A 27481-nucleotide genomic window follows, 5' to 3' on the forward strand; every position below is an offset into this window, starting at 1 on the left:
TGAGTGAGGGGGTACTGTGCTGTCATCGGCCTTACTTTCTCTTCAGGATGACTGAAGATGGCCCTAATCTGTAAATGATCTGGGGAAGGAAGTGACAAACCATTTTTGCCAAGAAAAGTCCCAAAAGGATCCCAAAGAGTCAGACATGACTGAAAACAACTGAACAGCAACAAATTACTTAACCTTCTGGGTCTAAGATGAGCTGACCTTAGAAAGTCTTTCAAGTGTTACATCTATAAGTCCATAATCCTTTGAACTCTAGATCATTTTCTGTCATTTTTCTACATAGTCAATCTTTCTATCTTGTCTGTGAGTGATTCTTTTTCCTTTTCTATTTGGCCTTCACTCATGCTTACTGAATTTCAATCTCTTTTGTTCTACTTCTGCAGTACACCCAATAAACTCTGAAACTAGATTTCAAGGTTCAAGTCAATTTGACTATCCAGTCCTGATATTGTGGGTAACTTTCTATGCATTAATCAAGAGAAGTGAAATATGTTATCCAGGTATTCTCTGAACCAGATTATACAGGTTAGAAAAATCTTATAGTCACGTTAGAAGAGAAAGTTGTTGAGTTATTTCAGTAATGTCCAATTCTCAATGACCCCATTTGGGGCAATCTTGGCAAAGATACTTGAGTTTGTCATTCCCTTCTCTAGCTCTTGAACAGATGAGGAAACTGAGGCAAACAGGATTAAAACACTTGTCCAGAGTCACACAGCTGAACTTGAACTCAATTCTTCTGATTCCTGGGCCAGCACTTTATTCATTGGGCCACCTAGTTGCCATGTAGGTGAAAAAGTGGAGACCCAAAAGACATTCCTTTTGTTGATTTGCTTTATGTCACAATTACATATAGTTTTGCTATGTTTCAGGATCTGATGTGAACATGCTTTTTGTAATAGGCTGTGATTTTTCTCATTTGGATAATCAGTAGAGTGATTTTTAAAATCTCCTTTAAAATCTTAGCACCTGGATATAAGAACTGATAATGTAGTGACTAGTTCTATTGGGACTAAAACAATTGCTGATGAAGAAAAGATTGAAGGAGCCCAGGAGAGGAAATTGATGACCACCCTAGAGACATTTCCAAATACTTCTGCATTATCTCAGAACTAGAGAGTCTCAGGGTGGGAAATGGTCTTAGTGACTGTCTAGTCCTATTCCAACCTGAAGCATGGTTCTTTTCTATAACATCTTATGCAAGTGGTTCAGCCTTTGATTAAAGAATCAGGGATGAAGAAGTCATGACCTGCCTAATGTAGCCTATTTCACTTAGGGAAAGATTTAATGGTTAGGGAATTGTTCTTTATATTGAAGCCATAGTTTGCTATCCTTTAGTTTTTATTCACTGCCCTCTAGAGCAAAACAACAAATACATTCCTTACACTAGTCAAACCTGCTAATATCTATAGATAGTAATCAGAAGGCCTTGCCAGTCACCTACATAAAAATTGCCAGGTGGCTAAATGGATAGAGCCCTGGATCTGGAATCAGGAAGACCTGATGCAAATGTGGCCTCAGATGCTGTGTGATCCTGGGCAAATCATTTCACTTCTGTCTGTGTCAGTTTTTTTTTTCCAATTATAAAATGGGGTGGTAAAAGGGTTGTTGGTAGGATAAAATGAGATACTATTTCTAAAGTTCTCAACATAGTCCCTAGCATAAAATAGTGACTTAATAAATACTTGCTCCCTTCCATTCCCACCAATCTCTTCTCTAGGTTAAAATCTCAGATTACTACTACCTGTCTACACATATATTTTTGCATATGCTAACCCTCCTGGGCACATTCCCCTGGACCTGCCTCATTTTGTTAATGATGCTATCAAATTGTGGCATCCAGAATCAAATGCAAATACATATGTTGCATCTATAATTTTTACCTGTCTCAAAGTATATTATATACATAAAACATATTTTATATAAATTATGTAAGTATATATTCTATATAAATATATTAAATTATATATAAATTAAATTACATAAATTTTATTTAAAACATATTATATATAAAATATATATATATATATGTATATATATACATATATATATGTATATATATATATAACTATTTTAATATATAGCTTCCATTGAAGCCAGAAATTTCTGGGTTCAAGTTCTGCCTCTGACACATCCTGGCTATGTGATCTTGGACAAGTTGTATAATCTCTGAGAACCTTTGGCTGCTCTCTAAGACTATAAATTGCTGGATTCAAATATTGCCAAGAATACAAACTGTAAACCTATGGTAAGATCATTTAACCTCTCAATTCCCTCTTGTAATGGTCTAAAGAGACCCTAAGATGAAGACCAATTGCTACCTGCAGCAGTGGGGAAAGTTTTCCTCCTAAGAGTCCCTAGCAATGACATCATGGATCTAGACCATGGGTGGGTAATCTCTTTTCTGACAAGGGCCACTTAGATATTTATTGCATCATTCATGGGCTATACAAAATTATTGACTTAAAAATTAGCCTGCTATATTTGATATATTTGCTAAGTTTGGTAAAACAATTAATTTCCCCTAAAAACCCCCTAGATTTATTATATTTTGAGACCTGCCTAGGGTTGCCTTGGCAATGCCAGACCAAATGATTTCACAAGACATATCTTTCCTTGGTCTGGTGGTCCCTGTTGCTGATCTAGCTTAACTAACCAACCAACAAAGAGTGAGAAACTGTCCAAAATGGCAGTGAAGTTAAGTCTGATATGATTTGTCCTTCTTGGGTTTGTGCTGATTTGTAATTATTATTATTATAATTGTTCTTCCATTATAAATGTTCTTCTAATCATCAAAGTAGTCATTCATTCTAGAATTTCAATATCCTTACTGTCTGCTAAAAATTAGTTGAGTCCATCTTCCTCTCCTTTTGAAAAATTGGGACAAAATTTGCCTGTTAGCATTTTCACTGCAATTTTCCTGGTTTCTAGAATGCTACTTCAAAAGCAATCTCACCAGTTCAAGCAATAACATCAGTTAAGTTTTCTCATTCCCTTGGAAAGTAATTCATGGAGGCAGAGAGAGAGAGAGAGAGAGATAGTGAGAGGACACTTCGATAATGAATCCTTTACTCTCTCCTCACTTTTCTTGGCTTTCCTTGTCTTTGTAACTCTTTGTGTTTAACCCATCTCAGGCTGAAGTTCATTTTCTTTGCCAGAGAAAATAGGAGTAAACTTGGAGTGAATTCAGCCAGTCAATAAACTTTTATTAAGCATGACTATGTGCCAGACACTGTTGAGCCCTAGGAAGACAGAGAGCAAAAAAGGGAGAAGGGTGGAAGAAGAAGAAGAGGGAAGAGGGGATAAAGGGGGGAGTGAGAGAAAAAGAGAGAGAGAATATCATTCCCTGCTCTCAAGAAGGTCACAGTCTAATGGGAGAGACAACACACAAATAATTCTGTACAAACAAAATACATACAGGAAAAACGAGATAAGCAACTTGGATTCTTGAAGTTTGACATTCTTCACCTTAAATGCCAACTTCAAGGATTTGAACATTTGAACACTAGAAGGAGACCGTGAATAGATGATGGACACTGAGAGCAGCATCCTAGGGACAAGAGAGAGTAGCAGAGACCTTGCAAACCCATATGATGCAGCTGTCAATGGTCATCTTAATTTTCATTCTATTTTGAGTAAAGCTCTTTTTTGAGAGGTATTTACAGTATAGTGAAGGAACAGATGAAAAAAATCACTAATTAAGTGCTTACCATATGTCAAGCATGGGAAACAAATAGAAAAGGCTATATTTCAAATTATGGAAAATATAACTACAGTTCTGATCGGAAAATTCTGAGTGTTCTTAGGGTACATCAGAGGCAGTTGATGGCAAGGACCAGAGGCTCTTGGTTACATCAATAACTATTCATTTGACCATGCCAGGGGTCTGCAGAGGATAGAGTCAGAGGAGATGGCAAGATCTGGAAGACCTTAAGAGGCAAAAGTCAGGTGGCAAGGTCTTTGGTTCTCCACTTCATCTGAAGGAATAGAGTTGATGAATCCTATCCCATCCAAACCATGTGAGCAGTCAAAGATTTTGGGTGACTTGGGAAAGGGAAAGAAACAAAGGGAGGAGGTAAGTAGAAGTCTAGTTGTGGTAAAAATAAGCATGAAAAACAAAGGAATAGCTGTGGGATAGTAGAAAAAGCAAATAAATTCTAAGTCAGAAGACTTGGAGCTAATACCAAATCCACTACTTACAATACTTGAGTTTATGAACCATCACTTCTCCTCATTCAGCTTTCACATCTGTAAAAGGGGATGGGAAGGGAGAGAGTAAGACTAGACCCTTTTTTGGGTTCCATATGTGGTTCCATATGTTATCCATGTTGATTCATTGCAGTCATCTCCACTCAAGAAAACTATAGACCCATTTAAGTCTGTATAGCAAATTGAACCACTGGGAAAAAACTTTTGGGAGACATGTTTAAAACGCATTGGGGATATTATAATATCCCATCATATTCAACTTTTAACAACAGTCCTATAAAAAAGGTAAAAACTATCGATCATAACCAGAAAAGTTATTGTATTAATGTGTAGATCCAAACATTGTTTCAAAAGTTACAAAGACTTTCTGTAATACCAAAAAAAAAAAAAAACCAAATGAAAAGTCTCACTGGCTTAAAAAAAACTTTGACAATTTCGAGTATCAGTGGTTTGCTTGCCTCCCTCCCTAGACACCAGTAGTTGTTAATGTCTTCTGAAAATTGCAGGAATTTACAATTATGTTGTGTTTTGTTGTTATTGTTGTTTCTAGGTTTGTTTGTTTTTAAAAGATTGTTAAAGATTATTTGCAAACCTACAATCTGGTACAGAGAGCACATTAATTCCAAAGGAAGATTTTTGCAAAAGAGATAAGAATTATTATGTGGTATATTTGGAAACAGATGGATACAAGATGGAATTCTATGTTCTCTCTATCATTGCAGCAAAGGTTGCTCATATCAGAATTGCCCAGATGGTGCCATCAAAGAGAAGGTTGACCCAAGAATGCTGAAAGGTATGTCCATGTCTTATGGCTTTTTAATGAATCATGGCCTTAGGATTCCTGGCTTTAGAATGTTCCAAACATTCCAACGACACATTTTCCTGAATGAAAACATGCCATGGAAAGAAAACAATAAATCAGTGGGATGAATGTTGGTATAAGGGTAAATCATCTACCACTAGGTAAGCTAGGGCAAAAAATGTCTTTGGCCTCCATTGTCCTCACCTATTAAAAAAGTGTGGACTGCATAACTGGCAAAGTCTCTTACAGCTTTCTAGCTAAAATTTTCTAGGTAAATCCTATTATCCTCAATACTCCGCTTTCTATTTGGTAAGCTAGTTTAAGAAGCTGAGATCCCAGGATACTGCTCTAAATAAGGCTAGCTCCACTCCACTATCCTTTGTCTTGAAAATCCTGCAATTACCTACCTGTGGTGATATAGAAGACACAATGTATAGATCCAAACAAACTTTGTTTGGAGACTTGACTTCCAGAAGTAACTGTCCTCTGATTGTCCCACTTGCTCCAATTGACCACACAAGATAAGCAGTATCTTACAGACATCATTGAGAGGCTATACAGATAATTTTGTTATTGTTGCTGTTGTTCAGTCCTTTCTATAAGAGTCAACTCTTTGTGATTCCATTTGGGGTTTTCTTGGTAAAGATAATAGAGCGGTTTGCCATTTCCTTCTCCAATTCATTTTATAGATGAAAAAATTGATACTAATATGGTTAAATGACTTTCCCAGGGTCACATAGCTAATTAAGTGTCTTGAGGTCACATTTGAATTTAGGGAAGGAGTCTTCCTGATTTCAGGTCAGAACCTCTACCCACTGTGCCACCTAATTGCCATATACACAACTAGTATAAAGCAAATATAGAAATTCCCTTCATCAGTAATAGGCAACTCTCAAAGTCTTAGAGAATTTCCTGGGACAATTACACAACTAGTATATGTTGGAGGCAGGTCTTAAACACAGGTTGTCCTGACTCTTAGTCCAGGCCTCCTTCCATTATGACATTCTACCTAGTATAACTATAACTTGGGGTAAATGAAGTTTTACTTGTAAGGTGAAAACCTCTATTGAAGTTGGTTTATACTCATGTATAATGAAAACTTCAGAAGACATGAAACAGTCATTCCTATCCATAATTTATGTGTGTATGACTTCCTTATAAACTGAATATTTTAAAAATTTCATTTTAATAATAGTAATAATGATAATAATAACTAATTAGCAAGTCATGACAACTACCATTTTAACATGAATTCTTAAAAAGCTGTGAGGGAGATCTTCAATTAAAGGCTACATGATTTCTCACCCTATACTTTGGTTATAGGAATTCCTTTTCAACCTGATTTTACTGAGATTATTCCTAACCCTAAAAGTTTGTGATTATGATCTTTGCTGTTCTTAGCTTATATTTCTTTGATCAAGGGACTATCACAACATTTTGTCCCATTGCATGTTCTTTAATTACCTTTTATAGCCTTTTACAAGATTAAGAATCACTTTGACCTCATTGTCTTTCTTCAAAACAAAACCAGGAAAAAGAAATGTGAGCCCCTTTAAAGATAAGTTTAAACTTTAGATGTGTTAAGTGTTTAAACAGAAGTTTTGAAGTGGAATCCCTTAAATAATACACATTGATCCTGTTCTCATTCAAAGACTATTCTTACTTCTGTCAGTAGTTGTTACTGAAGTATTTTGAAATCACCGAGTCATAATTTGGCTTTAAAAATTTTCATTTATGTAATAAATTCATCACTTATTATAACTGAGCCACTGTGAAATAGCAAAACTTTTTGCAACATACTTTTTATAAGCCAGATATTAGATAGATACTTACTTGATCCCACTTATCTTTAAAGTCCAGCCTTCTCTATTAATTTACTAAAGAAAAACAGGTCAAAGATTTTTTCATTTCTTTACTCTCTCAGTAATGTGCAACATGAACATAATTTTATGAGGAAGTCAGAATAACTTAACATACTAGCAATATTAGATTTTAAGATAGGCAAACTTTCAACAATTACCTTCTATTAAATTCAAAAAATTAGCACATTTGTTAATCAAATTAATTAAGTAGCTTTTCAAAATAAAAGCAATGCTCTAAATAAATATATTCTTTTTTATAACCATAGAACATGTCGTTCTGTCAGAGATAACATACATATTACACTCAAGTACATTATCAATAAGATGGAATAATAAAAATATTACAGATTCTACCATGATAGAAGCCTAATTTATCTCTTCATTGACCTATCTGTCTTCCGATGTGTATTAGAAGTGCCTTGAAGTTTGTTATTTCTCAAAAATTACCCCACTGTTAGATATCTATGCCACTCAAATGTTTTATCACTTTAAAGAATGGTGCTCTCTTAACTGGGTGTAGCAGCACACACACCTGTAACCCCTGCTGTGAGGGAGGCTTGGGCTGAAGGGTGATTTGAGATAAGGAGTTTTGAGCTGCAGGAGGGCTAAAGGGAAGCAGAAGCCCAGCACCAGGGTCTCTTGAGAGGTTGGTACCTAAGCTGGCTAATTGGCCTGGGCTGGAAACAGAACAGGTCAAAGGTTTCAGATTTGGAAGTGGGACAAGTTCAGGTTATTAAACTTCCTGCCAGAGCAAAATAGAGAGACCCATTCTCAACAACAACAATATAGCAATAATGGTGTCCTTTACTTGGAGCTTCCTTCCTGGGCCTCAGAGAGGTGGCTTCAGTGATATTTGAGCTCAACAATCCTGTAACCCATTTAGAGCAATTAGACACTCTTCATTAAAATTCCTATCAAGAAACACTCTCTCAATGGGCCTTCACTAATCATACAAACCTATCACAAGGCTTGTGATTTATGTAGTTCAAGAACTCTGCAAATACCAACACTGAAATTTCAGAACCCCTGGATATCATTTCTGCATTAAAACCCTAATTGCAAACAGACTATGTTCCCTAGTCACTAGTAGGTGGACATTATTTTACTCATGACTTGCTAGTCCACTGGTCTCAGTGAATTCTAATAAATGCGTTTTAAAAACTAAATTTTAAATAGCAAAGACTGAATGCAATAACTTTAGTGATCTATCCATAAATTCTGTTGTTTTGTTGTTTTTATTGATTCACATCAAGATTGTGATTCAGAGAATTTATTCTAATCTATATTTTTTAAGCTATCAAAGTATCTATCTATGGTAAATTTGGCTTCCTTCATCAATGAGATTCTTTAAGAGTTCTTAATTAAATGACAAAAGCAAGAATGTAAAATAGGTACAAACCCAGTTACAAGGAGTACTCTTCGAAATCTCAAAATTAACAGAGGTGATAGAAAACTGGGAGAGGACTGAGTACATGGAAACACAACATACACAATCTCTCGCTCTCCCTCATGTGCATACACATGTGCACAAACATACAGAGCTCTGATCTATTTTAAAACTTGGCTACAAAGGGATTTAACAGATAAATTAACCACAATAAAATACTGACATTGTGAAATAATCTGTGCACTTCCAACACCCTAGAGAGGGCATTCTTTGTGAATACCTAAATGTTCTTAAAAAATGCTCTCAAGTCCTTGACCTAAAAGTCAAGCCCAGTGGTTGTGCTTCAGCTCAAAGTCTTCCATTCTCATCACCAGTTTCCTTCTCCTCGATCGCCTCCAGGCTCCGTTTGCTCTTTGCTTCAGCGCCACCAGCAGCTGCTCTGCTCAAGCCACAGGATGAACACGCTAATTGGATCTGCTTCATGTTCTCCAGGGCTTCATTCTTGGCATTCTTCAACAGATCGCTTTGTCCCTGTACATAGGTGCAAAGATGAACACAGAGGAAACTAGGAATGAGCCAAGATCTTTTTTCAAAGTGAATTAATTCAAATTTTCTCATGCTGTTGCTTAAGTAAATGAATCACAGGTTCATTCTTCCCAAACATATGACCCATATTATTTTATTCCCAACAATATTCCCCACTCCACTTGCTCATCTCCTTTAGCTTCCTTGAAGTCCCAACTAAAATTCCTTCTTTTAATGGAAATCTTCTCCAGCTCCTCTTTTTTCGGGTGCTATTTCTTCGTTATCCTATATATAGCTTGCTTTGCATGTGTTTGTTTACATGTTGTCTACCCCATTTGACTATAAGCTCCTTAAAAACGGTACTTATCAACAGGGCCTAGCCCAGAGTAGGTACCTAATGATTGACTGGTTGATTGAGACTTTTGAGTTACCATGTATGTGTATACACATACATAGACATAGACATAGAACATGCATAGACAAATATGAATGCAAATTATATATACATGTTTGATTGGGGGTATGTGTATATGTATGTATAAACATACATAGATATGTATAATGTATAAACAATAATAATAATATAATGTGTGTCTAGTAGATTGTTTTATATACTTAGTGTTTGGCATTTTATATACACACACATGTCTATAATATTATATGTGTTCGATATCAAGTAGGTTTTGTTATATATGTGTGACATACATACACCATTCATACAACAATGCATATTTATAGTGTATTATATTATTTGTTTTATATGTCATGAGTTTTTAATTTATAAAGTGTGATATATGTATATAGTGTGTTTAACAAATTGTTTGATATACTACATTATATACAGTTTATTTGTGTAGATTATATTTTATAAATATATGATTGATATGTGTGTTTGAGATATGTTGTGTTATGTATATTATGTGTGTTTTATTTCCCAAGTGTTTGTTATCTAACACATTGTTATAAATCACATGTTTGATATATTATGGTTTGCATATTTTACATATGATGGTTTAAATATTGATGTTTTATCATATTTATTTATATTTAGAGAGAGCATATGTGAAATATAAGATATGGGTAAATAAATGTTAGATGTTAGAGAGATAAGGATAATATGTGTGTTTGAAACACAATAAATCCTTATTGAGGCAATGAAGAATTATAGGAAGAATACAGGTCTTGGACTAAGGAAGATCTGGTTCAGATCCTACCTCAGGCACTTACTTAGATGTGTGAACCCAGGCAACTCATTTAACTTCTTTATGCCCCAGTTTCCTCTTCTGCAGAATGAAGGGATCAGACTCAGTGGCCTCTAAATTATCTTCCAGTTCTAAGTTACTCTAATGCTAAGAGTTGAATTAAATTCCTCCAGAATATTTCTCAACAATAAGACAGTGCAGAGACCCTGCCTCAGTCGTCTTTGTACATGCACCTATTCCTTTGTAGAAGGCAGACAGCATAGATAATATGAACATACATATACTGATTTCAAGCAAAAATATCTCTCCTGAATGAACTGCTGCAAAATGCATTCAGAATAAACTTCCCCCGAATTCTTTGATTAATCAGTTTCCTAATTATAGCAGCATTCTCAGAAGAAAAGACAGTGTCATATTTCCAGGGAATGCTGAAACACAATGCACAAAATCTATATTACAAATACATATTTTCTCCCACTACCCTGTAAGTATCTAATATTTCTAAAACCTCTTAATTACAATTTAATTAACCAATGCATCACCAGAATTTTCTTTTGGCCACCAGTTAGCAGTAGGCTTGAGCACCAGACTGTGCCAGTTCTGGTAAACAGAAGTCAGTTTCTCTAGAAAACAATAGCAAATTGGGGAAAACAATTTGTACCAGCTCACAAGAACATGACGACATCACCTCCTGATAAACCAGGAGACAAAACGTCCTTGCTACATAACACAGAGAGAGAAAAAAATAGAAAAGGCAGAAGCTAAAAAAGTAAGAACTAAAGGCAATCAATGCTAACGACATGCTACCTAGGATTAAGAATGAAGTTTTCCTGCCAGAATCTTAATGCCTTTTTTTAAAAGAAGAAACAAGATGCCAGGCCATATCTCAACTGACAAGTTGACAAGTGACTAACTGACATTTCTCCCTTCCCCATCCCTATTCCTTACTCCCAATAAAAGTGGTACTTAAGCAAAATGGTAAAACAGGGAGAAGTAACCTTTGCTCACCCCAACTTATTCTCCCTTTTTAGAAGTTTCTTCTATCTTCTCTTGCAACATGAACCCAGGGGCATGCTATCCCTGACCAAAAAATATTCTATTATAAATACTTGGTATATATGTAGTATTTCTTTTTATTAATGACCTCTTTGGAATTTACATCTATAGTAGAAATCTGTAGATCAAAAACATTGGACATTTTAGTGACATTATTTGTAAATTTACAAGTTACTTTCCAGAATATTTGTACCAATTCAAAGCTCCACCACTAATGTGTTAATATGTTTGTCTTTCCACAACCCTTCCAACACTGATTCTCTGTCTTTTGGCATTTTCTGTGATGTATAATCCCAAATAGACTTTCATTGTTACAGTCCTCTCTTACCATCTCCCTAATGCAATTCTCACCTTGGCTATTTCAAAACTTCCTTCTCTTCAAGCCCCTAATCCCACAACCCATCTCCATCCTAATCTTTTCTCCAGGCATAATATCATCACTTCTTTAAACCAATTATGTCTCCATACCATGCTAGTTGCATGCTTTTCTATAGTTGGAGATACTTATCAATGTTCTTTTTTGTACTGGATCAAAAAAAAATCAATATAATAATCTATAATGCAACAGAAGCATCACTTTACTTGTCCTGAACATCAGTTCTCTCAATGCAGCCTAACACCACATTAGCTTTCTTAACTATTTCACACTGCTGGGCAAATTGAATTTTTAATTCATTAAAACTCCAGATTTTTTTCACAATATCATATTTCTATCAACATATATATATATATATATATATATATATATATATATATATTCTTTTGAACAAATTCTAGGACTTAACTTTTATTTTTGTGTTATTTTACCTTTTTAGATACATCCATGATTCTAATCGATTGGGATCCTTTGGGATTTTGAATCTATCAACAATATATTAGAGCTATTTCTCTATTTCTTATCTGCAAATGTGGTATGTGCCATATACCTCTGTCTTTAAATAGTCTGGGACCCAGAACATAAGTAGAATCATCCTACTATAGCCTTCCAAGTTAACAATGACTCATTAATGACTACTTTCTTTGGATTACTGTGAACCACTTTATTCAATGAGGTTTAAGCTAAGCTAATTATACTTTTCTCAAGCCAACATCAACCATCTTGTCCACAGGGATATCATGGAAGATTTGTCAAATGTCTTACTGAAATCCAGTCTTACTAATTCTATAGCATTCCTTTGATTAAACAGTCTAGAAACCTTGACAAAAAAGAAAATGAGAGGAATCAATAGTAAGATGATTCTGCATTTTACCTTGGTCCTAGACTCTTGAAGAAAATATAGCAATTTTGAAATATCAGCTTTCTAAATACCCACCTTTAATAATATAACCTAAAATTTCACTAGGGATTGAAGTCACATTCACTTACTTTAGTATCCTTATTTGTAGTTCATATGTATCTGCTTACTTGTGCACAATAAAGATAACTCTGTCCTCTCTTAGCATCTTCTCTATGATGTTTTGCCTGATCCTTCAGTTGAAAGTGATCCCTCGATGTGGGAAGAGAAGAAAGCAATGTACTCAAGGACACTGACCTCTACTATGACCTGAACTATTCTATAATTTGTACTAAATTTATTCATGTACATGTCTTGTTCCTTCTAAACTGTTTATACTTTGAAGCTAAGAATTGCACAATATTTGTTCCCTTGGGACTTAGTATATGTGCAAAGTTCTTTAAGATTTGGAAAATATTTTAAACAAAATATTTCATCTATTATCTCAACAATTCTGGAAAATATATAATTTTATTATTCTCATTTTACAAGGGGGAAACTGAGGCAAACAAACATTACATGATTTGTCCAGAATAACACAGTAAAAATTCAAGGTCAGATTTGAACAAAAGCCTTCCTGATTCTAAGTGCAAGCACTCTACCCATTGTACCACTTAATTATTCTTTTATTAGTATGACTCCCAAAAGGGTTGTCTGTCTTGCTTTATACTTTTCTTAGAAGGCTTTGTAACAGGGAAATGACCTCTCTTATAGGATGAGGAAGAAAGATACTTCCTCCGCATGCAGGCCACCATCCCTGCCCCTAGACCTCAGACCTCTGGAGGGATGAAGAGATTTCCCAGGGATTTCCTTCCCTCATGACTCTAAGGCGGTGAGTCTGGGAAGGGATAAAATACCCTTCCCCCAATTGTGACTTCACCAGCAGTATAACTGTTCTCTGAAATTTTCCTTTTTCACAGTAAACAACAGAATTTTCCCCAGACCCAGTTTTAGCTAGTTATGGTCTTAGTTTACTGATTCTAGTTGACCATCCCCCAAACTTGAAATGTTCTCCTTTCTTATCTCCATTTTTCAAAAAACCTTTCCTTCCTTCTTGATTCAACTTTTCTATGACAGATATCTCTCTGTCACTCTACCTAAAAATATTCTCTTTCTCCTCAAATATCCCCTAAAAGTCTTTGCTTATATCGCTTTTGATTCATTATATACAACCTCATCTTATCTGTATACATGCCCTATCCCTCCCAGAAAAATATAAGTTCCTTTAGAGCAAAGACTGCCTTGTTTTAGAAATCTGTATTTCTAGAACCTAGCTAATATGATTTTCAGAGTAGAGACTTCAAAAATGGTTGTTTAATAGCCTGTTTGCAACACTCGAAGATGAATCTTTGTTACTGAGCTCTGATCACATCATTCTCCTACTCAGAAACCTACTTAATGAAACCTAAATTCCTTAATTTGTCAGTCAAAGTCCTTCATAGGACAACTAGAGAGTGCAGTGGATAGAAAGCCAGGCCTAACTGGAATCAGGAAGACCTCAGTTCAAATCTATTTTCAGACATTTACTAGCTGTTTGGCCCTGGGCAAGGCCCTTTAACCTATGTGCCTTGGTTTCCTCATCTGTAAAATGGGGATAAAAGCATCTACATCCCACAGTTGTTTTAAGAGTAGAATGGGATTTTTATCAAGTACTTAGTTTATTGACTGGAAAGAGTAGGTTCTGTATAAATAGTAGCTATCTAATTATTATCATTAGGCTGAGACTCTCAGACCAATCTCACACTGTTCCTTTTCATGTCTCCTATAATTCCTTCCAAAAAAGACTACCCCATATCCTCTGAAAGAGTCCCATGTTTTCCTATATCTTTGCCTTTGGTAACTTTGTTGAGCTAAATTGTTATGAAATTCCAGCTCTCTACCTGTTGAAATTCTTCCCATGTTCAAAATTCAGATTCAATTTTCTCTCCCCCAGGGTGAGATACTCCTTTCTCTTAAAAGCTTTCATAAAGCACTATGCTTCTCTTTCCTTAACTATGATGTTCATGGAACCATAAACTTTGATCCAGAAGAATGCTTAAAAGTTATCTATTCCAAACTCTTTATTTAACAGAAGAGGAAACTGAGGTTTAGAGAAGTTAATTATCTTTGACCAAGGAATAAGAAATGAAATGACTGAGGCAAAATTTGAACTTAGTTCTTCTTGACTAAAAACTAAATAATCTATCCACCATTCAGATCAATCCAATTCAACATTTATTCAAGATTCTGTGATTCTGAGGATACAAAGACAGAAATGACAATGTTCCTGCTCCCCAGGTACTAATATTCTCTTGGAAAACTTTGGGATGTAAAGGAAAGGTAAACTTGACATCAATTCAAAATAATCTCAGTTGAGGAAAAGAACTAATGATCAGTGTATCAGGAAAGGTCTCCTGGAGAAGAAAGCACCTGAGCTGAGCAGAATCTTGGATGGAGCTCAAGATTTTCAGAGTTGGAGATGAGGAGGGAGATGATACCAGACAGATTCCAGGAAGCCTATGGGAGGAATCTGAGATGACACAGAATAGCATATAGGACTGTATAGCACGTATGAAGAGAGTTGTGATATCTAGCATTTTCAACTAGATGCTAAGCCCCTTTAGTATAGGGATAAGGTCCTCTTCTGGTGGATAGAATATTCGACTTGGAGTCAAATAAATCATAAAGTCCTGCCTCCAATATTTAACTACCTATGTTTATGTGGACAAGTCACTTAGATCATATATGTGACTATAAAACTGAAATTGCCATATAAATGTGAATGGTTCATTCTTCACAGTAAATGACATCCACTAAATGTTGTACTAAAATCTGCTGAAGTAAAAATTTATAGCATCAAAAGATTTATAGGATCTGAAGAGAAAGCTGGAATTCTACCAGACTCTGTTCCCTCCCCCTAACAGTCTTCTTTGAGTGTATGACTTTAGCTGAATAATATACCATGGTCTATATCAGATAAAATAGTTGGCAGAAATATTAAGATGATGGAGAGTAGAAGTATAACTAGTCCTCAGAGATCTCTTGGAGACTAAATAGTATTAATTCTTATCTATATTCATTTTTATTAATTATACAAATATAATTCTTATGACTCAAAGTGAGACCAGTAGTGCAATACTATGAATGAGAATGTTCCAGAAATATATATCCCAGCCCCTTACAGATCAACTATTGACTTTATCCAGTGTTTACCAAGACTACAATTTTTTGAGTTCCTAATGTTTCAATCTGAGTCAAATTTCTAAGAAATGGAATACATAAAAAACTACTGTGCAATGGATGATAAAAAAAATGCATAAAGATGACATTTTATTCATTAAAATCTGATAGTTTAGATTTTTCTCATGAAAATCAGAACTATATATGCATATAACTTTACATTACATGCATTATAGGGGACTTGTAGAAAGTGGAAGATAGGACCTGACCAATGTGAGAGGACAATTGTTAGTTCTCATTTCAAAGATTCTTCATGGAAATCCTCCAGAAAAACAAAGGAAGTTATGCAGACTTAAATATCAAGTTCATTATCAGTGCATATTAATTTTAAATCATATCTATTAATATGAGTACTCAACCAATTAATAACTCAAATCACTTGAATTGTGAAAGACATGATAGTGATACATTATATCACATAATGTAAATTTCATAAAGGCTGAGAACAATCATGTTGACTCCCTTTAGTGGTTCTACAGTGAGTAGTACACAATGGTACCCCATATAAGCCAAACCTTTATAGCTATGAATGAGAATGAAATAAGGAAAGGGGTAGTTAGGTGGTACAAGGAGTAGATATAATCTGTGAAACTACTAATATGTCAAAAATTTGTGATTTCATCAGTGTTGTGGGCTCCTTAAAAGTAGATCACAACTACTTCCAGCCAAGATAGCAGAGAGAAGGCAGGCATTATGCTAAGCTCTCCTGGCTTTCCCTCAGAACTAACATGAACCAAGTCTTTTAGCAGATTTTGGAACAAGAGAATCCAGAGATGAACCATGGAGAAGACCATCTACCAACAAAATCAGTCTCAGGGGAGCATGGGCAATTGGGGGCAGAGAACAGAGATCCAGTACAGGGGGGTGGGGTGAGGCTGGAGAATTAAACTGAGAACAGTGGCAGAAATTTTTTCTGTGGGTGTGGCAGGCAGGAGAATTTCATCAAAGGTGGCCATACATCTATCTCATCAGCTCAGATAGTCTGAACGACTAGGGTCAAAACCCCATGATTTCAGCAGTCCCCTCCTCCCATTTCTGTGGGTAACTTTCTCCAGAACAAATAGCTCTCTCCTCTGGTGTTTGTACCTTGCCCCAAGGCTCAGGTATGGGTGACAGAGCTCCCCCCAGTACTGATTGCAGATTAAGTAGATTAACTATCTAGCCCAAGGGTCCAGCCCAACTTGTTGGAGGACAACCCAGATCCTGCTGCCTTCTACCCCCATCCCTTCAGGCCTAGGGAATGGATTACTAATAAACATCACAGATAATCTGAAGAAAGCTTTTGACATCCCCAACAGGCCCACCCACTGAATAATCTCTTGAGGTGAGGAAGGCCTCTAGGGATCTCAACACTGAAGATCTGTGAATCAGCCCCTCCCCCAACAGGGGGAGACCTTAAGGAAAGGGCCCAAAATGAAGAAAGGCCAGTGAAAAGGGGAATGCATTGAATGCTACCTTGAAGGAAAGGATCCTAACTCATAGAGGACCACAGCATCAGAGGAATATATAAATTGGTCTCCAACCCAGAAAGACTTCTTAGAAGAGATCAGAAAGGAGTGTAAAGGGGTAGCTAGGTGGCACTGTGGATAGAGTACCAACCCTGGAGTCAGGAGTACCTGGGTTCAAATCCAACTTCAGACACTTAATAATTACCTAGCTGCATGGCCTTGGGAAAACCACTTAACCCCATTTGTCTTGCAAAAAGAAAGAAAGAAAGAAAGAAGTGTAAAAATCAAATGGAAAAATTGTAAAAAAAGAATTGCAAGAGAAAATCAACATTATAGAAGAGAAAATTTACGTCTTACAACAAGAAAACAAACCCTTTGAAAATACAATTGGACGAGTGCAAAAAAAAATTAATTCATTCAAAAACACACTTGGGTAAATGAAAAAAGAAAACAGTTCCTTCAAATAATAGAATTGACCAAATGGAAAAGGAGATGTAAAAAATAAAGGAAGAAAACTCTTAACTAAAAAAAATTGGAATTTGTGGAAAATAATGACTTTATAAGACACCAAGAAACTGATAAGAAAAATTTAAAAAGAAAAGAAAAAATAGAAGAAAATGTAAAATACCTCATCAGCAAAAATAGAACCAGAGAGACAATTTAAGAATCAAAGGACTCCTGGGAAAAAACTTGAAGAGGAAAAAAGCCTAGACCACGCTTCAAGATATGGTGAAGGAGAATTGCCCTGACATCCTGAAGAGCAAAAAAGTCATTGAAAGAATTTTTCAATCCCCTCCTGAACAGGATCCCAAAATGAAAACACCAAGGAATATCATGGCCAAACTCCAAAACTATCATATCAAGGAGGAAACCCTGTAAGCAGCCAAAAAGAAACAATTCAAATACCAAGGAGCCACAATCAAGTTTATACAGAACCTGGTGGCATCAACATTAAGGGATCGAAGGGCCTGGAATATGATATTCCAGATTAAAATGGAGTTTGAAATGCAGCCAAGATTTCACTGTCTGGCAAAACTTTTCCCTCTTCCAGGGGAAAAGATGGAAATTTAATGAAATAGGAGACTTTTGGATGAAAATACCAGAACTCAAAAGAAAATGTGGTCTTCAAACAGGAGACTCCAGAGATAAATGAAAAAGGAAAAAGGGAAAAAGGAAAAAAAAACTTTTCTGATAAGATGAAACTAGTTATATTCCCACTTGAGAGATTCTCATAACTCTTGAGAATTGTAACTCCATTACAGGGAATATACTTAGCCCTAAGTAATGGACACTCATTACTTTTCAGTGACTGATGGAATGATTTTAAAAATAATAGCTTCTGAAAAGGTGGGACAATAAAGAAATGGGAGGAAGGAGGAGATTGATTAGGGTACATTACATCACATGAAGAGGTGCAAAGGACCCATTACAGTAGAGGGGAAGAAAGGAGAAAGTAAGAACCACCTGAGTCTTACTCTCCTCATTTTTTGCTCAAAGAGGGATTAACACACACATACCCCATTCAGTTAAGAAACTTATCTTACCTTTCAAGTATTAAAAGGGAAAAGGTGGAAAGGAGAGGAAAAGAGAAATAAATTAAAGGAAGGGAAGGAAGAAGGGGGAAAGGGAAAGGGAAATGAATGGAAGGGGGATTGGATAGAAGGGGGCAAGCATCAAAGGAGGTAGTGTTCAGAAGCAAAATACTGTGGAATAAAGATAAAGTAAAAAAGGGGGGTAAATACAAATGGAGGGAAGATAGCAAGGAGGGCAATAAAAAGCTGGTAATTATAACTTTGAATGGGAATGGGATGAACTCTCCCATAAAATGGAAGCAGATTGCAGAATGGATTAAAAACCAGAATCCTACAATATACTGCTTACAAGAAATGCATTAGAAGCAAAGAGATACATACAGAGTAAATGTAAAAGGCTGGAGCAAAATATATTATGTTTTAGCTGAAGTGAAAAAGTCAGGGTAACTATCCTTGTCTCGGACAAAGCAGCTGCAAAAATAGATCTCATTAAAAGAGATAAGGAAGGAAACTATATCCTCCTTACAGACCACAGACAATGAAACAATTTCAATTCTAGATATGGACGTACTAAACAGTACAGCATCCAAATTCTTAGAGGAGAAGCTGAATGAGTTACAGGAAGACATAGACAGTAAAACTCTACTGGTGGGAGACCTCAACCTCCCTCTCTCTCTCAGAATTAGGTAAATCTAACCAGTTATAAAATAAACAAGAAGCAAGTTAAGGAGATAAATAGAATGTTAGAAAACTCAGACACGATGCACCTTTGGAGAAAACTGAATGGGAATAGAAAGCAATATACCTTTTTTACTGCAGTATATGGCACCTACACAAAAATTGTCCATGTACTAGAACATAAAAACCTCATAATCAAATGCAGAAAGGCAGAGATATTGAATGCATCCTTTTCTGACTGTGATACGATAAAAATCACTTGTAATAATGGGCCATGGAGAAATAAAGTTTAAACTAATTAGAAACTAAATAACCTCATTTTAAAGAATGAGTAGATCAAACAACAAGAATCATTGATTTATAAAGAATTAGTGATTTTCTCCAAGGTGATGACAATAACAAGACAACATACCAAAAGTTATGGGATTCAACCAAAGCAATCATTAGGGAATATATAATATCTCTAAATGCTTACATAAACATAATAGAAAAAGAGGAAATCAATGAACTGAGCATGCAACTAAAAAAGTTAGAGAAAGAACAAATTAAAAACCCCAATTAAGTACCAATTTAGAATTTCTAAAAATCAAAGAATTTAATAAAATTGAAAGAAAGAAAATTATGGAATTAATGAATAAAACCAAGAGTTAGTTTTATGAAAAACCAATAAAATAGATAAATCTTTGGTTAATTTGATTTAAAAAAAGAAAGAAGAATACCAAATTCCTACTATCTAAAATTAAAGAGTAAATTTGCCACCAATGTGAGGAAGAAATTAAAGTATAATTTGGATCAATTTTGCCCAACTGTATGCCAATAAATTTGATAATCTAAGTGAATTGGATGAATATTGATAAAAATATAAATTGCCCAGGTTAAATGAAGAGGAAATTAAATACCTAAATAACCCTATCTCATAAAAAAGAAATTTAACAAAGCTATTATTGAACTCCCTAAGAAACAATCTTCAGGGCCAGATGGATTCAAGGTGAATTTTTTTTTAAATTTTTATTTATATAAGGCAATGGGGTTAAAGTTACCTGCCCAAGGTCATACAACTAGGCAGGTATTAAGTGTGTGAGGCCAGATTTGAACTCAGGTCCTCCTGACTCCAGGGCTGGTGCTCTCTCCACTGTGCCATTAGCTGCCCCTCAAAAGTGAATCCTATGAAACCTGCAAGGAATATTTCATTCCAATTCTATATAAACTATTCAGAAAAATAGTTGAAGACAGAACTCTGCTTATTTCCCTCTATGACACCAATCATGATGCTGATACCTAAACCAGGAAGAGTCAAAACAGGGAAAGAAAATTATAGTCCATTTTCCCTAATGAACATGGATGTAAAAATCTTAAATAAAATATTAGCAAAACAATTACAGCAATCATTAGGATAATACACTATGACCAAGCAGGTTTTATTCCAGGAATGCAGAGTTGGTTCAATATTAGGAAAACTGTCAGCATAATTGACTATATCATTAACAAACCTAACAGAAATCATATCATTGTCTCAATAGATGCTGAAAAAGCCTTTGACAAAATACAGCACCCATTCCTGATAAAAGCACTAGAGAGAATAGGAATAAACGGATTGTTCCCAAAAATGATCAGCAGTATCTATCTGAAAAGCATCAACAAGCATTACATGCAATGGGGAAGGCTAGAAGCATTCCCAATAAGAACAGAGGTAAAACAAGGTTATCCATTATCACCACTACTATTCAATATTGTATTAGAAATGCTAACTTTACCAATAAGAGAAGAAAAAGAAATCAAAGGAATTAGAATTTGGAAGGAAGAAATAAAACTCTCACTCTTTGCAGATGACATGATGAATCCTAAAACATTATCCAAAAAAGTACTGAAAACAGTTTGCAACACACACACACACACACACACACACACACATACACACACATTAAAACCAACAAGATGCAGTAGCAAGAGTTAGAAAGAGAAATCCCACTTAAAATACCATCAGACAATATAAATACTTGGAAGTCTCTGCCAAAGCAGACTCAGAAACTCTATGAAAACAATTATAAAACACTTTTCATACAAATAAAATCAGATCTAAATAACTGGGCAAATATCAACTGTTTATGGATAGGCCAAGCTACTATAATAAAAATGACAATTCTGCCTAAATTAAACTACTTGTTTTGTCTCATACCAATCAAGCTTCCAAAAAATTATTTTAGTGAGCTAGAAAAAATTGTAACTAAATTCATATGGAGAAACAAAAAATCAAAAATATCAAAGAATTGAATGAAAAAATGCAAAAGAAGGCAGTTTAGCCTTACCAAATCTAAAATTATATTATAAAGCACAAGTTATCAAAATTGTCTGGCAGCAGAATAGACTAGGTACAAAAGAGAGTACAGGAAATGATTATAGTAATCTACTGTTTGATAAATCCAAAGATTCTTGTTTCTAGAATAAGAACTCACTCTTCGATAAAAACTATTGGGAAAACTGTAAGATAGTATGGTAGAAAATAGGATTAGACTACCATCTTATACCCTATTCCAAGATAAAATCAAAATGGGTGCAGGATTAAGACATAAAAGACAATATTATAAGCAAATTAGGAGAGCAAGGGATAGTTTTACCTGTCAGTTTTATGAAAAGGGGAGCAGTTATGACCAAGGAAGAGATAAAGAATATTATAAAAAATGAACTGAATAATTTTTATTACATTAAATTAAAAAGCTTTTGCACAAACAAAACCACTTTGACCAAGAGCAAAAGAAATGTAGTAAATGGGGAAACATTTTTTACAACTAGTGTTTATGATAAAGGATTCTTTTCTAAAATATATGGAGAACTGAGTCCACTTATAGAAGCAAAGCCATTCCCCAATTGATAAATGGTCAAAGGATATACAAAGGCAATTTTCAGGTGGGAAAATCAAAAGCTACTTATGAAAACAATTATATGAAATGTGAAAAATTGATCTAAATCATTACTGATGCAAAGATCAAAATTATTTTTTAAAAATTATCTCATGTATTACATAATTTTGTTATCTCTAATATTTTCTTTCTTCCTTAGGGATATTTTTTTTCTCTCAACATATTCAATTTTGCTCTATGCACATCACAGAAACAATATAAAGATTATCAGATTTCCTTCTGTTGGGGGGGTAGGGGTGAGTAAAGGGAGCAAGGGGGAAAATTGTAAAAATTAAAACCTTACAACAAGAATGATTGGTAGAAATTACTATTGCATATAACTGGAAAACAAATAAAGTATTTACATGAAAATGTAGATCACAGCTGCCAATTCTAGCACCCCAACCATAGTAAATGTCCTTTCAGAAGATTCTGAGAATAAAAATGTATAACCCTGAAACCAATAAAGTAATGAACCTGACAACTTAGCCAGAATGACTCTCAAACAGCAAATACATGGTTTCTAATATCTAGCTGAATAGGACTTATCAGAGCTTATGCTAAACTAAGGATAGCCTGCAAAATTGTTGCTGTAATTGTTGTTGCTATATGTTATTTGTTCTTGAAGAGGAACATAACATCAGAAAAGTGATGCCTTGACTTACAAGTAAATTGGATTTGTGAGGGAGAACTGTGCAAAGTCACCAGTTTCATTTTCTCCTATGAGTCTTCTAGATCCAGTAGAAAGATTCAGATCAGGACCAATGGAGATGGCTTGGATGATGAGAAAGATCTTGGCCTTTTTAAGCTAAGGTCCTTCCTAGATCTTTGACTGAGGCAGGGCCCATTCTGTGATTAAGGTTGGGTAAGAAATGAGGCAAAGAATGATCTCTTTTACTTAATCAAAAAGAAAAAAATCAGGAAGGGGAAGACACTCAGGGTTTCTGGTAAAAACAGAAACAATTGTTATTTACATTTATTCTGAACCTTCAGGACTCAAACAATGATCAAGTTGGGGTTGGGTTGGGATCTATTGTTGGCCAATAACTCAATATGCCACAAGATATTTTCTTCACAATGCTCCTATGAGGCAAGTAATAAAGGATTACTGTCTCCCTTTTACAGATAAAGAAACTCAACTTTGGAAAGTCAGAGTGATTTACCTAGGACTATCTAATGACAGGGTTAGAGCTTACAAAGGTCTACTGATTTCAAGTCCTGTGACCTTTCCATTATATCACATTTGTAGCAAGTTGACATAACGGATAGAGTCAGGAAGACTTGAGTTAAAATTTTACGTCAGACAGTCACTAGCCAGTGACCTTCAATAAGTCACTTAACTTCTATTTGCCTCAATTGTTAAATGAGGATAATATTAGCACCCACTTCCCAGTGTTGTAAGGATCAAATGAAATAATAATTATAAATGCTTTCCCACATTCCCCAGCAAAAAGTAAATGCTGTATAAAGGTCATTATTATTATATTGCCATCATTTGCAAGTTACAAGGATTCCTTGCTTCCCACACACTTATGACAACAAGGTTTGGAAATTTTCATTTTTAGAATCTTAAAAGAATCACATGTTTCTGCATTCTCAACAATCAAATAGTGCAAATATTCAGAAAGTTTAATATTTATTTTTCTTTAGTCTATGATGACTAGAGCTATATGTTTTGCATTTCTCAAAATCAATTGGGAATTAAAAAATAAATAAATAATCCTTCCTTTGGCAGTTGAGCAAGGATTCAACTAGTAGTCAGTCATGTAAAGGGTACTAAGAAATAAAAATCATCATTCTTCATGCTGATATAGAAACTTTCATTAAAGAATATCAAATATTTTAATGCCCCTTCCAAAGGGCTTGTTTCCATAATTATCACATCAGGATAACTAAAATGTTCTATGTAAAACAGAGAAGTATTGCTCTTTTCTGGAAAAATTTTAAACAACTGTTTCAATTGAGTATACTGAAAAAGTAGAAATGATCTGGAATCATCTGTCACCCCCAAAGTTAATGGCAAACATTATCCTTTTCAATAAGCCTGTCATCTTTCTGAAGATACCATAAGCAATGTTTCTGTGAGCATGCTCTGTTTGGGAAGCCATCTGCTCGCTTTGGAATGATGACTGCAAGCATAATCCACTTATAGAAAATGCCATCAAAATTGCTTCAGCACCAGTGAGCTAAATGAGAGGGGGAATTTATCCAAACTAAACTCTTAAAATATGATTAAATTGAAATAAGCATTTTGACTCTGCATAGTGATTCAGGTGCCCAGAACAATTTCCTTATGTTGCACTGACAAAGGAAACATTTTATCAACCAAAATGTCACCTCTTGTTTATTTTCATAGCTATTCTCTGCCTTTTTTTCCTGCTACAAAGATCCATATGCATAAGGAGATGAAGATTAGTGAGAATGCAAGTATATGATAATTTTTAGAAATATATATATATCCATTTAAAAATCATTCATAATGGAACTAAAATAAGTTATATCTTATTGATTTTCATAATTATCTTACTTCTTTCTGATATATGGATATACATATATAGAGAGGCAAATGATATACATTCATATACTTATATATATATACCTACTATATATGTATATATATATACACATGTATATAAATATACAAAATACATCATGCTTACAAACCATTTTATCAACCAAAATACATCACCACTTATCGATTCTCAGTCATCTCTTCCATTGTTAATTTAGATATAACTATATATATATATATATATATGGATTTATGCATATGTTTCTACTTCTGTCAAGTCCAAACCTGTGTTTGTCTAAGGTATGCTAAATAATCTTCAATTTCAACAAACTGGTAAAGCTAAAGTTATTTAGTGATATTTCAGGAATTTTCAATAAGTAAAATAAATATTTATTAACATAATAAAGTATGCTTTGAAACACTGTGGCAGCTAAAGACTGATTTTAGAACCAAAGGTTAAGAGTTCAAATACTGATTCTTATGTCTACTACCTGAAAGTGACCTTGGACAAGTCATTTAACAACCTCCCTAGGTTTTAGTTTCGCCCATCTTATAAAATGATGGGGTTTGTACCAAATGGCCTCCAAGATCTCCAAATGTTCAATATTCTGCATGAATTTTCGTTGAATAGTGACTCTGAAAACTTGAATTTATATGTATCTATCAGGACATACATATATCAAAATAGTAAAGGAATATCTAGGTAACCCAACTAATGTAATGTAAAATTGGGACTGTTAACAACTCTATTAAGATACTTTTCAAATGCACCTCAGTCTTTGGCAATTCTTTAGTTGTGCCAAATATATCATGATGACAAGTATTGGTAATTCATGTGAGAACATTCTAGAAAGTGCTTCTTAAAGTTATGCTAAAGAATGAATATGTCATCACAAAAGAAAGCATTTACATAACAGTGGGCAGCTAGAATTGTTGTCTCAATTGATTACCCTGTTACAATATGCTCTAGATTTCAGAATGTAAAGGGGTTCTAAGGATGAGAATAAAAGATCAGAAATTTTCTTTTATCTGAAAAAAATGTAAAGGTGCTATTAGCCAGAATCCAAATCCATAACATCTCTAAATACATTGAGATGTCTTTTGAGGGCATTTTATGGTCTGCCACTGGTAGCACAGTCAATGGTCCATGGGCACAGGTGTTTCTTGACATTGAGTAAATTTTATTTAGACTGAGTCATTAGAAATACCTATGTGAAAAGGGTAATTTTTTTTAAACTATTACCCCCTCAACCTAACTCCCAGGCACTTTTATTAATACTATAGCTACTGCTAAAAGAAACATTTGTCTTCTTATAAAGGAGTACAGTGTGGAAAATGTTCAAAGAATTGATGATTTTCCATTAGTGAAGTAAATACTGTGAGGGTCTCATATTTGGAAATACTCTCTATTGCTTCAAAAGAAAACATTATTATGGGCTTCCTAAGTTATTTTTTTCTTTCTACTATTAAAATCTAAGATTTTTCTCTTGCAAAATATGGAAATTTCTTAATTCAAAGTTAAGATTCAAACTAAATGCTACATCAAATTAGAAGGTGTGCTTTGTATTTGACTTTTTCTCAGTTAGCAGCATGGGTTATGATAAGGAGCATCATAACCTTAATTGGAAGTTCACAGCAGTGGAATACCCTTCTTCTAAGACATACGTTTCCCCAGCACAGTTTCTATTGTCTTAAATACAACTCTCAAGTTCTCAGAACTTGTTCTCTGAAAATCACTTTAGGACAGTTTGTCCTAATTGCAAATAATTTTTTAAATTGGTCTATAAAAATCCTCTATAGGCATGGAGCAGCTCTTGTAACAGTAGCACTCACATTTACTAATTATTAAGTACTCTTTATTTATAAACTTCCTACTCTTTATTATGTCATATAATGATGCCTCATATTGAGGACTAGCTTCAGTCATTCTGATCCATATCTGGCCAGATAGCTATGGAGGAGAAAGTGAAGCTGGTGACTTAACACAACACCCTCCCCCCCTTCACTCTAATCCAATCCACATGCTTATCATGGCCTTCTTCAAGAACCAAGGATAGTCATCATGTCACAAGGCCAAGAAGATATAGTTTATATATTCAGAATTTCACAATCAGTGTTCTAAATTCTTTCCTCCCAAAAAAAAGGAATGCAGTGAAACAGTGGATAAAGACTAGAAGTCAGGAAATTCTGAGTTCACATCAGATACTTACTAGCCATGTGATCTTGAACATGTTATTAAGCATCTTCAGATTTCAATTTCTTCCTTTATAAAAGAGAGCAGTAAACTTCTAAGGATCTTCCCAGCTCTAAACCTAATCCTATGAAATATTAAAATAATAAGAACAAAAGGAATATTCCAAATTGCTTAGGATATAATTTACGTAGTCGATTAATTTCCTTTAAGCACATATGAGTGTATATATATATATATATATATGTCAGTGGTGCTATTTTATACTTATATATAACTATTTTAAATTGTTATAATAAATTATTTTCCTAAAAAGCATATTTTGAAATGTAAGTAAGAGAATTGACAGCTCATTTGTATTTTTTAAATCCCCAAGATAATTTGGTTGGTTTCAAGGCAAAGTAGAATCAAGTAATAAGATCTCTTTGTGTCAAGTACTCAACTTTACAAAAAAGTTGCCTCAACAATATTGTGGAACAGGTAGTGAAACCATTCACACCCCCACTGAATTGATAGCAAAACCATCTCTCAAGAAAATTAAATGACTTTCCCAAGGTCATGGAGCTAAGAAATGGTAGAGCCAGGGCTTAATGGGGGAGTCTTCTGGCTCCAAGAGCAATGATCTATAGACAGATATAAATACAGATATATCTTACCAAGATCAAATTTACAATAACACATATA

At 34.6% G+C, this 27481-nt stretch overlaps 1 protein-coding gene across 1 annotated transcript in view; it reads right to left on the reverse strand.

The window, feature by feature from the left end:
* Window positions 1-2115: 2115 nt before the first annotated feature.
* PLCL1 (phospholipase C like 1 (inactive)) overlaps window positions 2116-27481 on the reverse strand; it is a 417242-nt gene continuing 391876 nt past the window's right edge. The window contains exon 6 of the mRNA XM_074215381.1: window positions 2116-8794. Coding sequence (XP_074071482.1) covers window positions 8612-8794 — 183 coding nt within the window. The 3' untranslated portion in view covers window positions 2116-8611. The remainder of the gene's footprint in view (window positions 8795-27481) is intronic.

Source organism: Macrotis lagotis, chromosome 1 (assembly GCF_037893015.1).
Source record: "Macrotis lagotis isolate mMagLag1 chromosome 1, bilby.v1.9.chrom.fasta, whole genome shotgun sequence".
Lineage (NCBI taxonomy): Eukaryota > Metazoa > Chordata > Mammalia > Peramelemorphia > Peramelidae > Macrotis > Macrotis lagotis.